This window comes from Pseudorca crassidens, chromosome 19 (genome assembly GCF_039906515.1).
Source record: "Pseudorca crassidens isolate mPseCra1 chromosome 19, mPseCra1.hap1, whole genome shotgun sequence".
Classification (NCBI taxonomy): domain Eukaryota; kingdom Metazoa; phylum Chordata; class Mammalia; order Artiodactyla; family Delphinidae; genus Pseudorca; species Pseudorca crassidens.
This window is the reverse complement of record NC_090314.1, coordinates 19,816,463-19,831,795: the sequence shown is the minus strand read 5'-3', so window position 1 is coordinate 19,831,795 and position 15,333 is coordinate 19,816,463. Positions and strand designations below refer to the sequence as shown.

Below are 15,333 nucleotides of genomic sequence, written 5' to 3'. Positions count from 1 at the left end.
CCATACCAAAAACGTTTTTAATGGCTTCATATTATTTCATCATATGGAGATCCAACAAAGTAGTCAGTTCTTCATTATCTACTTTTAGACTGTTTCAATTTTTTGCTATTATAAATAATGTTATGTGAAGTTCAAAATAAATCTATGGCAACAGAGGTCATAATACTGGTTACTCTTGGTGAGGACAGGTACTGACTGAGAGGAGCCTTCCGGATGCTGGAAATGTCCTGTATCTTGACCTGGGAGATGGTTTTGTGGTGTACGCACATGTAAAACTTAATCAAGCTGTTCCTTTAAAATTTCGGCACTTTATTGATAAGATATACCTGAATTAAAAAAACCTAAATAAAAAATAATGCTATGATAAACATATGAATATTAATTCCTTAGGATAAATTCTAAAAAGTGGAATTATGATTCCAAAAGCTATAAACATCCATAAGGTTATTGATATCCATGTCAAAACTGCTTTCTAGAAAAGCTGCCTGTTCACAATTCCAAAGACATCGACACTGAATTTTTAAAAAAATATCTTTGCCAATTTGATAGTTGAATATATTATCTTACTATTCTTTCAGTTTGAACTTCTTTGAATTTATTAGTGAACTCTTAAAAACATATTCTTTCTTAGTATGACCAGCATGTTACTGTTGATCCATTTTTCTTATTAATCTGTAAGAATTTTTCATGATAAAGATATTACGCTTTTCTCATATCTGTTGCAAGCATACTTAAGTTTTTTTTTTAATCTACCTTTTACTTTTTTTTTTTTTAATTAGAGATTTTGAAGTTTTACATGGTAAAAACTGTTCACCATTTCCTTTGTTTCCATCTGTACTTTTTTGCTTCGTAAGTCCTTACTCACAAAGCAACTAGATATTATTCTTCCTTTTCTTTTTTAAATGGTCCCAGTTTTTATATTCTTTTTTTTGAATTTTATTTTTTTATACAGCAGGTTCTTATTAGTTATCCATTTTATAAATATTAGTGTATATATATCAATCCCAATCTCCCAATTCATCACACCACCACCCACCCTCCCCCCACTGCTTTCCCCCCTTGGTGTCCATACGTTTGTTCTCTACATCTGTGTCTCAATTTCTGCCCTGCAAACCAGTTCGTCTGTACCATTTTTCTAGGTTCCACACATATGCATTAATATACAATATTTGTTTTTCTCTTTCTGACTTACTTCACTCTGTATAACAGTCTCTAGGTCCAACCACGTCTCTAAAAACGACCCAATTTTGTTCCTTTTTATGGCCGAGTAATATTCCATTGTATATATGTACCACATCTTCTTTATCCATTCATCTGTCGATGGGCATTTAGGTTGCTTCCATGACCTGGCTATTGTAAATGTGGCTGCAATGAACACTGGGGTGCATGTGTCTTTTTGAATTATGCTTTTCTCTGGGTATATGTCCAGTAGTGGGATTGCTGGGTTGTATCATAGTTCTATTTGTAGTTTTTTAAGGAACCTCCATACTGTTCTCCATAGTGGCTGTATCAATTTACATTCCCACCAACAGTGCAAGAGGGTTTCCTTTTCTCCACACCCTCTCCAGCATTTGTGTTTGTAGATTTTCTGATGATGCCCATTCTAACCGGTGTGACGTGATACTTCACTGTAGTTTTGATTTGCATTTCTCTAATAATTACTGATGTTGAGCAGCTTTTCATGTGCTTCTTGGCCATCTGTATGTCTTCTTTGGAGAAATGTCTGTTTAGCTCTTCTGCCCATTTTTGGATTGGGTTGGTTGTTTTTTTAATACTGAGCTGCATGAGCTGTTTATATATTTTGGAGATTAATCCTTTGTCCGTTGATTTGTTTGCAAATATTTTCTCCCATTCTGTGGGTTGTCATTTCATCTTGTTTGTAGTTTCCTTTGTTTTGTAAAAGGTTTTAAGTTTCGTTAGGTCTCATTTGTTTATTTTTGTTTTTATTTCCATTATTCTAGGAAGTGGATCAAAAAAGATCTTGCTGTGATTTAGGTCAAAGAGTGCTCTTCCTAAGTTTTCCTCTAAGAGTTTTATAGTGTCTGGTCTTAACATTTAAGTCTCTAATCCATTTTGAGTTTTTGTGTATCGTGTTAGGGAGTGTTCTAATTTCATTCTTTTACATGTAGCTGTCCAGTTTTCCCAGCACCACTTACTGAAGAGACTGTCTTTTTTCCATTGTATATCCTTGCCTCCTTTGTCATAGATTAGTTGACCATAGGTGCGTGGGTTTATCTCTGGGCTTTCTATCCTGTTCCATTGATCTATATTTCTGTTTTTGTGCCAGTACCATATTGTCTTGATTACTGTAGCTTTGTAGTATAGTCTGAAGTCAGGGAGTCTGATTCCTCCAGCTCCATTTTTTCCCCTCAAGACTGCTTTGGCTATTCGGGGTCTTTTGTGTCTCCATACAAATTTTAAGATTTTTTGTTCTAGTTCTGTAAAAGATATCACTGGTAATTTGATAGGGATTGAATCTGTAGATTGCTTTGTATAGTATAGTCATGTTCACAATGTTGATTCTTCCAATCCAAGAACATGGTATATCTCTCCATATGTTTGTATCATCTTTAATTTCTTTCATCAGTATCTTATAGTTTTCTGCATACAGGTCTTTTGTCTCCGTAGGAAGGTTTATTCCTAGGTATTTTATTCTTTTTGTTGCAGTGGTAAATGGGAGTGTTTCCTTAATTTCTCTTTCAGATTTTTCATCATTAGTGTATAGGAATGCAAGAGATTTCTGTGCATTAATTTTGTATCCTCCCACTTTACCAAATTCATTGATTAGCTCTAGTAGTTTTCTGGTGGCATCTTTAGGATTCTCTATGTATAGTATCATGCCATCTGCAGTGACAGTTTTACTTCTTCTTTTCCAATCTGTATTCCTTTTATTTCTTCTTCTTCTCTGATTGCCATGGCTAGGACTTCCAAAATTATGCTGAATAATAGTGGTGAGAGTGGACAACATTGTCTTGTTCCCGAGCTTAGAAGAAATGTTTTCAGTTTTTCACCACTGAGAATGATGTTTGCTGTGGGTTTGTCGTATATGGCCTTTATTATGTTGAGGTAGGTTCCCTCTATGCCCACTTTCTGGAGAGTTTTTATCATAAATGGGCATTGAATTTTGTTGAAAGCTTTTTCTGCATCTATTGAGATGATCACATAGTTTTTATTCTTCAATTTGTTAATATGGTGTATCACATTGATTGATTTGCGTATACTGAAGAATCCTTGCATCCCTGGGATAAATCCCACTTGATCGTGGTGTATGATCCTTTTAATGTGTTGTTGGATTCTGTTTGCTACTATTTTGCTGAGGATTTTTGCATCCATATTCATCAGTGATATTCGTCTGTAATTTTCTTTTTTTGTGGTATCTTTTTCTGGTTTTGGTATCAGGGTGATGATGGCCTCATAGAATGAATTTGAGAGTGTTCCTTCCTCTGCAATTTTTTGTAAGAGTCTGAGAAGGAAGAGTGTTAGCTCTTCTCTAAATGTTTGATAGAATTCACCTGTGAAGCCATCTGGTCCTGGACTTTTGTTTGTTGGAAGATTTTTAATCACAGTTTCAATTTCATTATTTGTGATTGATCTGTTCATTATTTCTTCCTGGTTCAGTCTTGGAAGGTTATACCTTTCTAAGAATTTGTCCATTTCTTCCAGGTTGTACATTTTATTGGCATAGAGTTGCTTGTAGTAGTCTCTTAGGATGCTTTGTATTTCTGGAGTGTCTGTTGTAACTTCTCCTTTATTTCTAATTTTATTGATTTGAGTCCTCTCCCTCCTTTTCTTGATAGTCTGGCTAATGGTTTATCAATTTTGTTTATCTTCTCAAAGAACCAGCTTTTAGTTTTACTGATATTTCCTATAGTTTTCTTTGTTTCTATTACACTTATTTCTGCTCTGATCTTTATGATTTCTTTCCTTCTGCTAACTTTGGGTTTTGTTTGTTCTTCTTTCTCTAGTTCCTTTAGGTGTAAGGTTAGATTGTTTATTTGAGATTTTTCTTGTTTCTTGAGGTAGGCTTGTATTGCTATAAACTTCCCTCTTAGAACTGCTTTTGCTGCATCCCATAGGTTTTGGATTGTCATGTTTTCATTGTCATTTGTATCTAAGTATCTTTTGATTTCCTCTTTGATTTCTTCAGTGATCTCTTGGTTATGTAGTAACATATTGTTTGTGTTTACGTTTTTTTCCCTGTAACTGATTTCTAATCTCATGTCATTGTGGTCAGAAAAGATGCTTGATATGATTTCAGTTTTCTTAAATTTACTGAGGCTTGATTTGTGACCCAAGATGTGATCTATCCTGGAGAATGTTCCATGCGCACTTGAGAAGAAAGTGTAATCTGCTGTTTTTGGATGGAATGTCCTATAAGTATCAATTAAATCTATCTGGTCTATTGTGTCATTTAAAGCTTCTGTTTCCTTATTTATTTTCATTTTGGACAATCTGTCGATTGGTGTAAATGAGGTGTTAAAGTCCCCCACTATTACTGTGTTACTGTCGATTTCCTCTTTTATAAAAGCTGTTAGCAGTTGCCTTATGTATTGAGGTGCTCCTATGTTGGGTGCATATATATTTATAATTGCCATATCTTCTTCCTGGATTGATCCCTTGATCATTATGTAGTGTCCTTCCTTGTCTCTTGTAACATTCTTCATTTTAAAGTCTATTTTGTCTGATATGAGTATTGCTACTCCAGCTTTCTTTTGATTTCCATTTGCATGGAATATCTTTTTCCATCTTCTCACTTTCAGTCTGTATGTGTCCCTAGGTCTGAAGTGGGTCTCTTGTAGACAGCATATATATGGGTCTTGTTTTTGTATCCATTCAGCAAGCCTGTCTTTTGGTTGGAGCATTTAATTCATTCACGTTTAAGGTAATTATCGACACGTATGTTCCTATGACCATTTTCTTAATTGTTTTGGGTTTGTTTTTGTAGGTTCATTTCTTCTCATGTTTCCCACTTAGAGAAGTTCCTTTAGCATTTGTTGTTTGGTGGTGCTGGTTTGGTGGTGCTGAATTCTCTTAGCTTTTGCTTGTCTGTAAAGCTTTTGATTTCTCCATTGAAGCTGAATGAGATCCTTGCCATGTAGAGTAATCTTGGTTGTAGATTCTTCCCTTTCATCACTTTAAATATGTCATGCCACTCCCTTGTGGCTTGTAGACTTTCTGCTGAGAAATCAGCTGTTAACCTTATGGGAGTTCCCTTGTATGTTATTTGTCATTTTTCCCTTTCAGTAATTTTTCTTTGTTTTTAATTTTTGCCAATTTGATTACTATGTGTCTCGGCGTGTTTCTCCTTGGGTTTATCCTGTACGGGGCTCTCTGCGCTTCCTGAACCTGGGTGGCTATTTCCTTTCCCATGCTAGGGAAGTTTTCAACTATAATCTCTTCAAATATTTTCTCAGGTCCTTTCTCTCTCTCTCCTCCTTCTGGGACCCCTATAACGTGAATGTTGTTGTGTTTAATGTTGTCCCAGAGGTCTTCTCTTAGACTATCTTCATTTCTTTTCATTCTTTTTTCTTTATTCTGTTCCACAGCAGTGAATTCCACCATTCTGTCTTCCAGGTCACTTATCCGTTCTTCTGCCACAGTTATTCTGCTATTGATTCCTTCTAGTGTATTTTTTATTTCAGTTATTGTATTGTTCATTTCTGTTTGTTTGTTCTTTAATTCTTCTAGGTCTTTGTTAAACATTTCTTGCATCTGCTCGATCTTTGCCTCCATTCTTTTTCCGAGGTCCTGGATCATCTTCACTATCATTATTCTGAATTCTTTTTCTGGAAGGTTGCCTATCTCCACTTCATTTAGTTGTTTCTCTGGGGTTTTATCTTGTTCCTTCATCTGGTACATAGCCCTCTGCCTTTTCATCTTGTCTATCTTTCTGTGAATGTGGTTTTTGTTCTACAGGCTGCAGGACTGTAGTTCTTCTTGCTTCTGCTGTCTGCTCTCTGGTGGATGAGGCTATCTAAGAGGCTTGTGCAAGTTTCCTCTCAACTCTTAAATATGTTGATAGTTAGAACTTATTTTGGCATCTTGTGGTTTGGCATTAAGATGAAGACCCAACTTAATTCATTTCCCAGCCTCATTTCTTAAATGATTTACTCTTTCTTCTATTAGTTTGTGATACTTCTTTATCAATCTGTTTCTCTTAAAGTGATGTGACTGCTGATTTTTGAACACCCGTTTAAATTATTGCACTGTTGTTATGTGTGAACATATTTGTTAATTCAAGCCCCTCTCAGTTTTCTTTCCTTTCAATATTTTCTTAGCTATTGTACTTTCTAGTGAAATGTACAATCATTTAAAGTTCTACCTCATTCTTTTTTTTTTTTTGCGGTATGCAGGCCTCTCAGTGTTGTGGCCTCTCCCATTGCGGAGCACAGGCTCCGGACGCGCAGCCTCAGTGGCCATGGCTCACAGGCCCAGCCGCTCCGCGGCATGTGGGATCTTCCCGGACCGGGGCACGAACCTGTGTCCCCTGCATTGGCAGGCGGACTCTCAACCACTGCGCCACCAGGGAAGCCCTCTACCTCATTTTTAATCCTCAAATCTCATAGATATTTTAAAGGAATTACATTGATATTGTAATAATCTGGGAAGAACTGTTCATCCAGGAACACAATACCTGTGTCCATTCACTCAAATCTTTTTTTTCATATTAATATGTTTCAATAAGGCTTTATACTTTTCTTGTTTTGTCAGTCTTACAGATTTTCTTTTTAGGGTTATATTCTTACATCTCTTAACTGTAAAAATATATAGTGATCTGGTCTCACGGAATTTTCAAAGCTTTCAATTACTTAATACAGAAAAATCAAGAAATGTGTTTGAATGCATAAAAAAAAGTTTTATGTATTATGGAGAGAGAAAGGGAAGGGAAGAAAACGTCAGGAGGGACTTCCCTGGTAGCGCAGTGGTTAAGAATCCGCCTGAATGCAGGAGACACGTGTTCGAGCCCTGGTCCGGGAAGATCCCACATGCCGCGGAGCAACTAAGCCCTTGTGCCACAACTACTGAGCCTGCACTCTAGAGCCTGTGGGCCACAACTACCTAGCTCGCGTGCCACAACTACTGAAGCCCACGTGCCTAGAGCCTGTGCTCTGTAACAAGACAAGCCACCACAGTGAGAAGCCCATGGACTGCAACGAAGAGTGGTCCCTGCTCGCTGCAGCTAGAGAAAGCCTGCATGCAGCAACGAAGACCCAACGTAGCCAAAAATAAATAAACAAACAAATAAATAAATAATTTAAAAAAACTATAAAACATTATTCATGACATTGATAAATTTAAAAAAAAAGAAAATGTCAGGAAATAAGTTGGGAGAAGAATAACATTTATACTACTATAGGATCTGAAGACAGACAGACATAAAGAGTAGATGTTAAATTTATGACACTTATCAAAGCCAAGTCAGGAGTTGACTCTGGACTCTGTATTTTGTGCCACTGCATTCTCCATGAAGTGTACATGAACAATAAAATCACAGTTCAAAGTCAACCTGAAGAAAAGAGGAAATGGCTACTTCCCTAAAATCAAGGAAGTGGATACTTTACTCATTGGGAATAACCTGCTAAGAAGAGAAATACTAAAGCTAATTAAACTGAGATAGTATGAAAAATGCTTTGTAAGTTGCCCAGAGACATAGATGGTATCAAAATCTTGCCACCTTGCTTGTATTGCCAGAATTTTGGTGGATTTCTCAATGTGGTCTACCATGAAGTTTCTTCAGTCAGACGAAAAAACAGAAGTAAAGAAGTGGAACTATACTAAAGATTTCACTGGCAAATTCTGAAATGAAACGGTTGTCTCTGAATCTTCTTAGAATCATTGTTAGTATCAAAGAAAATTATCATTACTTACTAGATTTGCTAAATCCAGAAATACACTCTTCCAAAAATTCTAAGGTGAGGTGTGGCTCATTGGCTGCCAGTGTCTTGCTAATAGAGACAATAAATAGGGTGTTGTTGGCTGGGATACATAAACCTGATGTCTCTAGTAACTGGCCCTCGATTTTTAAATTAAAGGTACAAGTTAAGGCACACAGAAGATTATAGGCAGCTGACCTAGGAGAAAACACAAATTAAGTTGTTTTAAAACTTATTCTTATAATTCCAAAATTTTTTCATAACATACAACTTACGATTCTATTACCAAGCATAGATCAACTATTTTTAAATTTTATGATCAATTAGAGATAAGATTTTGTGATTCTATGGTAAACCCAAAATACCCCTTTATCATTTAGGGATTTTTTTAAAAGGGAAATCTTCACATAACCAGAAGAGAACTGTGAGGCTCCCGAGACAGCGAATATAAGGCCTTTCTAAAAGACATTTCATTGGGATATAAGATATGAGAATTTTATGGTCTTAAGGTGGATCAATATAAAGAAAGTTAGAATAAGGCATATCGTATTTTCAGTGAGGCCAAAACTCAAATTGTGGCTCCCGCTCCCACTAGATCCAGTTAAAACTGGGATAATGAGAAATAAGATGGCCCTCATCAAATTAGATTGTTAAAATCTTTCATCAGCATCTACTGAATTTCTTTCTAGGCGTCCTACAAGTTATAATACAAACTAGAGGTCAAACATTTTTTAAATATAATTAAGTCCCCCCTGCCATTTTTTTCTTTTATGAATTCCTACTATTATACATAAGCACTAAATTAAAAAAAAAAAACAAAACCCAAACCATAATATATATCCAGGTTCCATGAGAACTAAAAGCTCCCTTATAAATGTCTAAATATACACTTAAACAACTTAGGAAACAGCTCAAAAAACTCAATTTTTAGATGGATTTTTCTCCCCTATCCACAAAAGAAATGGTTTGCTCAGTAAATTTCAGGTTTTCCTTACCTCTGAACTTTCATCATGCTAATATATTTATGCAACAACCATATGGGGGGAAAAAGCCACTGAAATTATAAGTTTGCCTCAAGGCTTTTTCTCTGCGACAACATGCTTCAGCAAAAAGCAGAAGCTGTCAGCTCGCTTTATTTCACAAGAGAATAGAGGTTCATTCAAGCTAATAATTTTTGGAAGTTTGCTAGCATTCTTCTATAAGGAATTTTGAATTAGAAATTCAAGACAGACTTATAGTTCCATTTTCCTAAAATGGAAATAGTAATATTATTGTTTCTAAGTTTATCTTTTGCAAACTCCTAGGAATTCTGAGTGATACTATTTTGACAGTGACCTTCACTCTGTATATTTCAACAGCTACAAAGAACTGGGATTCCTCAAACTGGGAGTAGGTGTCACAGACTCCTCTGAGATAATGAAAGCTAAGCATACATGAAGTTTTGTGTATATTTTGTGGGAGTTCATGAACCCCATGAGGCCCATCCAGGTAAAGAAATCTTGCTGATTTTTTTTTTTCCTCTCAAATAAGGGAGAATTTGGAATTCTAAAAAGCCCATTAATAAACCTGGGTTATATTATACCCAAGGGAAGATTTTCTGAAGCTAAGAATTTATATCTGTAAAAACTTGACAGTCCCAAGGTACCTGGAACAAAAAATTATCTTAACATGAAAAAGAGAGGGGCAGAAGAGGGAAGTGGTGCAAAGGGACGATGGCAGAGAGAGGAAAGGGTGGGTGCAGGTTGGGAGGAAATAATCTTGCTGAGCACGAACTATCTGCTCGACGCTATACTACACTACCACACATTTATTAAACCTTTGTAGGTCTATGAGGAAGGCAACGTTACCTTTATTTTAAAAATGAGGCGACTAGAGCTCAGAGAACTTCAGTACCTTGCCCAAAGTCATACAGAGAAGCAGATCTAGATTTAAACCTAATCTACTGACTCCACAGGCCCTGCCCTTTCCTCATTCATGTTTTGATTACTAAGCCTAACCAGAACCAATTATACTCTGCTCATCTGACATCTGTATTTGTCTTAAGCTTTCTTTCAAGAATTTTGTTAAAGTTACACAGGTGGAAACTATGCTACGTTACTGAGTTACTGAACATTAAGCCCTCCTTTTCTTTTCTTTTTTTTTTTTTCTTTCAGTTAAAATGCTAAAGTTATAAGCCCTCCTTTTCAAACAATGATAATCTAATTTGACTGCGAGGAAACTTAATAGTGATGTACTTTTGAACATGGGAAAAATTTAGAGAACTCAGAAAAGGAGAAACTTAATTTAGAAATAGACTTTTAGGGAAAAAAAAAGACTTTTTTTTAAAAAAAAACCAAACGAACAGAAAAACCCCCACCAAAACTGCTATGCTGTATGTTTCAGCTGCAAGTTGAAAGAACATACATTGGTTTAGTGTGAATCACCCTATTCACAATTCCACAGTTCATGCGAACTGGATGAGGTCATACTGGTTAACCAATATAGAATACCTGCCAATTTACAGTATTAAGGTAGAAGCTGCTTTAAAAGTTTATTAATTGGTCTCATTTTAAAACCAACAAACCTTGAATAAGATTGAAATGAGTTTTTTATAAACCTACCGTAAACTAGGGTCTGAACTGCCTAAATTAAGTAACGCGATATTGAGCAGTGTCCCAGGGACATCTTTTGGGCGAATCTTGGTGTGCTGGGGGATGGAGTCGGGCTGCGACAGCTCCCAACGTGTCCGGATGTGAATGATAGACTGAACAATGGCTTCACACTCTTGGTGCATGAAGGTCAGTGGTGTGCCCTGGTTTGCAATAGTTAAGGTGAACTGGTTCTCATCCACTAGGCAGATCTCTTCAATTTCCGAAGCATAATAGATATCATTTAGAAAGACTGACTGCCCCAGGACTTTTGTTCGCTCTGCTGAGGTTACCTGAACAGCAGTAGAACCAACCTGAAAAATGGTAGCAAGAGGGTAGAGCGGAAAAGAATTAAATTTCATTACGTAGAATTCTGAGAGGTTTCGAAAACCAACCAAACAAAATACCATGTTAACCATTTAAAGAAGAGTTACCACCATTATGTATTCAAATAGGTTCAATAATTATTGTCATAAATGCTGTCAAAAGTGACTGAAAACAGCAGAAAAAAGTTATTTTTTAAAAGGTCAAGAATCCTATGGATAATTACAGGTTTTATCTTGAAGGCTCACCTTCCTTACTCTGCAAAAAGCATGTAATAATTAGAAGAACTCTCAATAGGTAATTTTCCACTGTTCACATATTCCTACTGTAAGACGCATACACAGCAAACTGCCCATTCTACAACACTCTCCTGCCTCCAGTCCAACCTGGAATATTATTAAGGGTACACCTCTCCAGTTTTCTGCAGGACCTCCATGAAGATACAGAAAGCTTGGTTTTCCTCCATCTGGACTTTACGTTTGATACATTACTACCGGGACCCTGGGGAGTCCAGTATATAGTCAGGTTAGTCAAGAAAGGCAATGAATCACTTACCTAACAGGGAGTGAAACTTACTTTAATAGAAACCTTGGTGTCTTTGTGAGCTAGCTTGAGAGCATTGTGGAATACCTTCAGGTCCTCTTCTAAAGCCAAGGTGGCAGCAGGTAGTTTCTGTTGTTCATGCTCAATGTGCTCGGCCAGTTTCCCAGGACAGTCTATGAAAATGAGTCTTTTGCTGCCTTTGAGGCCAGTCAGCAGCCGCTCGTGATACTTGGTGTATTCCCTGACCCAGGAGTTACAGTTATAGATATAGACTGCAGAGACATTATCATAAGCAAAGCCAGGAAAAACAACAAACCACTTGGAGAGAAAGTCTGTTTTAAAGCGATTGCTAGGCCCAGTATGGGTAAGGTCCACTACAATTTCATATGGCTTTGCATAATATGGCTTTAAAGTAAGTAAGACGTGGTATATCAGCAAATCGCCATTGATTTGACCAGTTTTGAACCTAAGGAAGATGAAAAAAAGTACACAGATCATTAACAAAGTTCTGAATGGATATACAGATGCTACTAATCTACTTTATTCCCTTATATTCTGACTAGTTTTCTAGAGAAAACTAACTATAATATTAAACAATTACACAAAGTCTGAATCCATTTTTTAAATCACTTGTTCTTCAGACACTGAGAAGTAAGGCTGAAGTAAAATGGAAGAGACAAATCCCCAGATCAGTAACTTTGAGCAACAATAACAACTACAAACCTGCCCACCATAGTCAAGCAAGGAGGAAGTCAATGGACTTTGGTTGGTTGCTTCTAGGCCCATCCAAGTTCCCAGGTGAACAGTCTGGGTGGGAATGACCTACTTGGAGTCCTGGAGTAAACTGAATGACTTATAGTCAATTCCTTTATCCCACCGTGACCAGAGAGGATGGTTCAACAATGATCACATGACTCAAAGCAGAACAACCAGGGCCAAAGAGGCCCAATTCAAAGACTTCAGCTTAAACCGTTGGGAATCGAGAACTTTTTCTTTCCTGATGTTTATAAATGAGGGACCATATATAGCTCTGGCAGCTGTTAGCTCATATCCTGAGATATGAAGGAAGAGCCTGTCTAAAAACTGAAGAAATGGAGCAGAGAAATGAAGAGCGAAACTGGGGCCCTGGCCATTTCATCTGAGTCCTAGATAAAGCCCCTCTCCTGGGATCACATTTATCCCTGTGCTACTCAGTTGTGTGAGCCAATAAATTCCACTTTTTGATTAAGCTGTATTAGGTCATATGTTGCTTACACTCAAAAGAATGCTAATCAACGTGAGGAGGCAAAATAAGGACCATCAGAAAGCCCACAAATTACAGTACGGGAATTTCAAATCAAAACCACCAGTGTTCTATACTTGATGACTCAGGTGGTACTACGAAGTAGGCTAAGATAAACATCCTTTCCTAAGAGTTTTAAGTCTTACTGGGAGAAAATAAGACAAAACTATGACAAGTCAAATGATTTTAAAATAAAAGAAAAATATTTCAAGAACAAAGAAAAGATATGAGGTAGTATGTAATCACTTGTCAAAGAAATTGCAGAGAAAAATACTTTTGTTAAGTTCAAAGGAGTGGAGAAATCAACACAAACTGGGTAACCAGTGAAAACTACATAAAAGATGCTGAAGCGGGCAGGAGGAATTTCAAACTCAACAGGAAGAGGGATGGGCAGGCCTCATGGAGAGAGGGAAAGGAGAAAAACAGGTGACCAGATGTGTTGAGGTAAGCATCAGCTAGTTTAGCTAGAATGGAAGATTCACGTAGAGAAGTTTTAAGAGATAAAGATGGAAAAATACAGAATAGCTAAATTGTGAATGGACCAGAACTGTTCAACTAAAGGGCTCAGGTTTTCTCCTAGGAGCCTGGCATTTCTCAGAGGATGTTCTGTGAAGCACCAGCATCAGAATCAACTGTGGTGCTTGATAAAAATGCAGTTTCCTGTCCCAGCCCAGACCTACTATATACGAATTTATGCAGTGAAGCCTGGGAATTTTCATTGTTTTGAAACAATCTTCTCATCTGATATTTATGTGCACAAACATTTCTGAATTGCTGCTGTAGGTGTTAGGGAGTTATTCAATCACATTTTTTAAAAGAAAGGGGTGTTATGATCACAGAAAGTGATATATACAACATATATGAAGGAGTCGGGGCTAGTAAAAAAAGATGTTGTAGTAGTCTAGGTATGGTTTAATAAGCATCTAAAATACTAGGGTTACGGTGAAAATAAGTGACAATGAAAGAAGAAACTGACTCAGAAATATGAAGAAAGGACCGACATGATCCAAGGTCTGATCAGCGCTGAAAGAAAGGACTTGAATTAAAAGGACTTGCTGTATACCAAGGCTCTGTCATTACAAAGAATGTTGCTGCCATGAACAAAAACAGAGATCATGAGGGGCAGCCACTTAGGGGGAAAAATGAAGTCCATTTTAGACTGAATATGAAGTGATGACAGGACATTCTAGGGGAGTGTGTGTGTGTGTGTGTGTGTGTGTGTGTGTATACACTAAACCACACAAAAGCATCTTCTGTCCCTTATAATCTAAGTGTATCAGATATTCTCTCTAAATTATTGTTGCAGTTCCACACTTTGAGATGTTGGTTATATACATTACTGTTTCTATTATCTGACCAATACCCCGGGTCTCCAAACTCAGGTTATCAAATCAGTCTGTGGTATACAAATACAATTTTTAGAGATGATTTTAATGCTCAATCTCAGGGAAAATGCTATTCTCTCTTCATTTTAATGATACTAACGTATCATTCAAGAGCATACAGCAGGCATACATAATAATAATAATAAATGTAAGGTCAAAAGGCATTAAGCAGAAAACCCTCCCTGCCCTGGAGGCGGGGACTTGTTCTACAAAGCCTCCTGTTATGCCAGTGGCCAACTAGACAAGTTGGAGTTTTTTTCCCCTGTGACATGTGCTTTAGTTGCAGTGGAAAGGAAATGTGTCATCTGTGGTTAGTGGAAAGCTAGCTGTACATATCCTTTTTTACTGCAGATTTACTTTTAGGCTCAGATTCTTCAAGTCTATTCTGCCTTAAATTACTTGGAAGCTGTGCTTCAAGACAAGAAAAGAAGTGGCTTATTAAAATCAGGTTATAATAAGATTTTGACCAAGCATTTTGTAAGGTAGGTCATATATATGGCTTTTCTTATGCCTTTTCACTTATAACTTCATACAGATTAGTGTTTGAGGAAGTGCTTTCAAGCAGTACTTAAGTATCTTACTAACAAAGTAGATTTAGTAATGGAAAACGTATGCTCTTTTTTTCTCTCCTATTAAGTAAAATTTAAGTAAGAAATGGAAAGATTTACCATCAACATAGAGCTTTAAATTAGGATTAAGAAGGATCTAAGCTTAGACTCCAGAGTGAATTGCACAGTTTTATTTGTTATTAAAATAAGTTTAAAAAATAAATTTCTCATTACTAATGCTTAGGCATTATAAATTTTATTGAAAATGACCAGAGATAAAGAAAACTTTTGATAACAACCTGGCCTCCACTGCATAAATCTGGGATGTAGAGACAGCTCTCTACTCTTAGGCATTTGTAAGGGTAAGAGAAAGTCTCATTTTGTTAACAGTTTGTTTATTTGGAGATGACAGTACATCTGGCTGAAGACAATCAACAGCGGGCCTATTATCTATCCCATGGTGAGCACTGTTAAAATGTGTACGAAAACTATGATGCATATTACGTTGTTAATGAACTAATGTGACAAGAATAATAACCCGCTTTAAATCATTTTAGCATCTAATGCAGAAGTCCAGTCTAGTTTAAAAGGATGGAAATTACTTGCGAACCCAATTTAAAGTATTTCTCTTTGTGGAAGAATCATAAAGTAGCCAAAGATTTATGTCATTCAACTTAAAAACTGAAGCTGGACACTACTAGATAGAAGTCAGTGCACAATATCTTTAACTGTCTATTAAAGATCATAATC

The 15,333-nt window shown here is 36.6% G+C and overlaps 2 protein-coding genes across 10 annotated transcripts in view; one reads left to right on the top strand and one right to left on the bottom strand.

Annotated features, from left to right (window-relative positions):
• The window catches only part of NF1 (neurofibromin 1), a 275,690-nt gene that overhangs the window by 36,455 nt on the left and 223,902 nt on the right, over positions 1-15,333 (bottom strand). For all 9 annotated transcript variants that reach the window (XR_010937319.1, XM_067714878.1, XM_067714875.1 and 6 more), the window contains 3 exons: positions 11,402-11,834; positions 10,475-10,815; positions 7,870-8,072 (listed from right to left, as the gene is read on the bottom strand). Coding sequence is in view for 8 of the 9 variants with exons in the window: in XM_067714878.1 (XP_067570979.1) it covers positions 7,870-8,072; positions 10,475-10,815; positions 11,402-11,834 (977 nt within the window). In the remaining variant the exon portion in view is untranslated. The remainder of the gene's footprint in view (positions 1-7,869; positions 8,073-10,474; positions 10,816-11,401; positions 11,835-15,333) is intronic.
• Positions 14,293-15,333, top strand: part of EVI2A (ecotropic viral integration site 2A) — a 39,011-nt gene continuing 37,970 nt past the window's right edge. The window contains exon 1 of the mRNA XM_067714882.1: positions 14,293-14,517. The gene's annotated coding sequence lies outside the window, so the exon portion shown is untranslated. The remainder of the gene's footprint in view (positions 14,518-15,333) is intronic.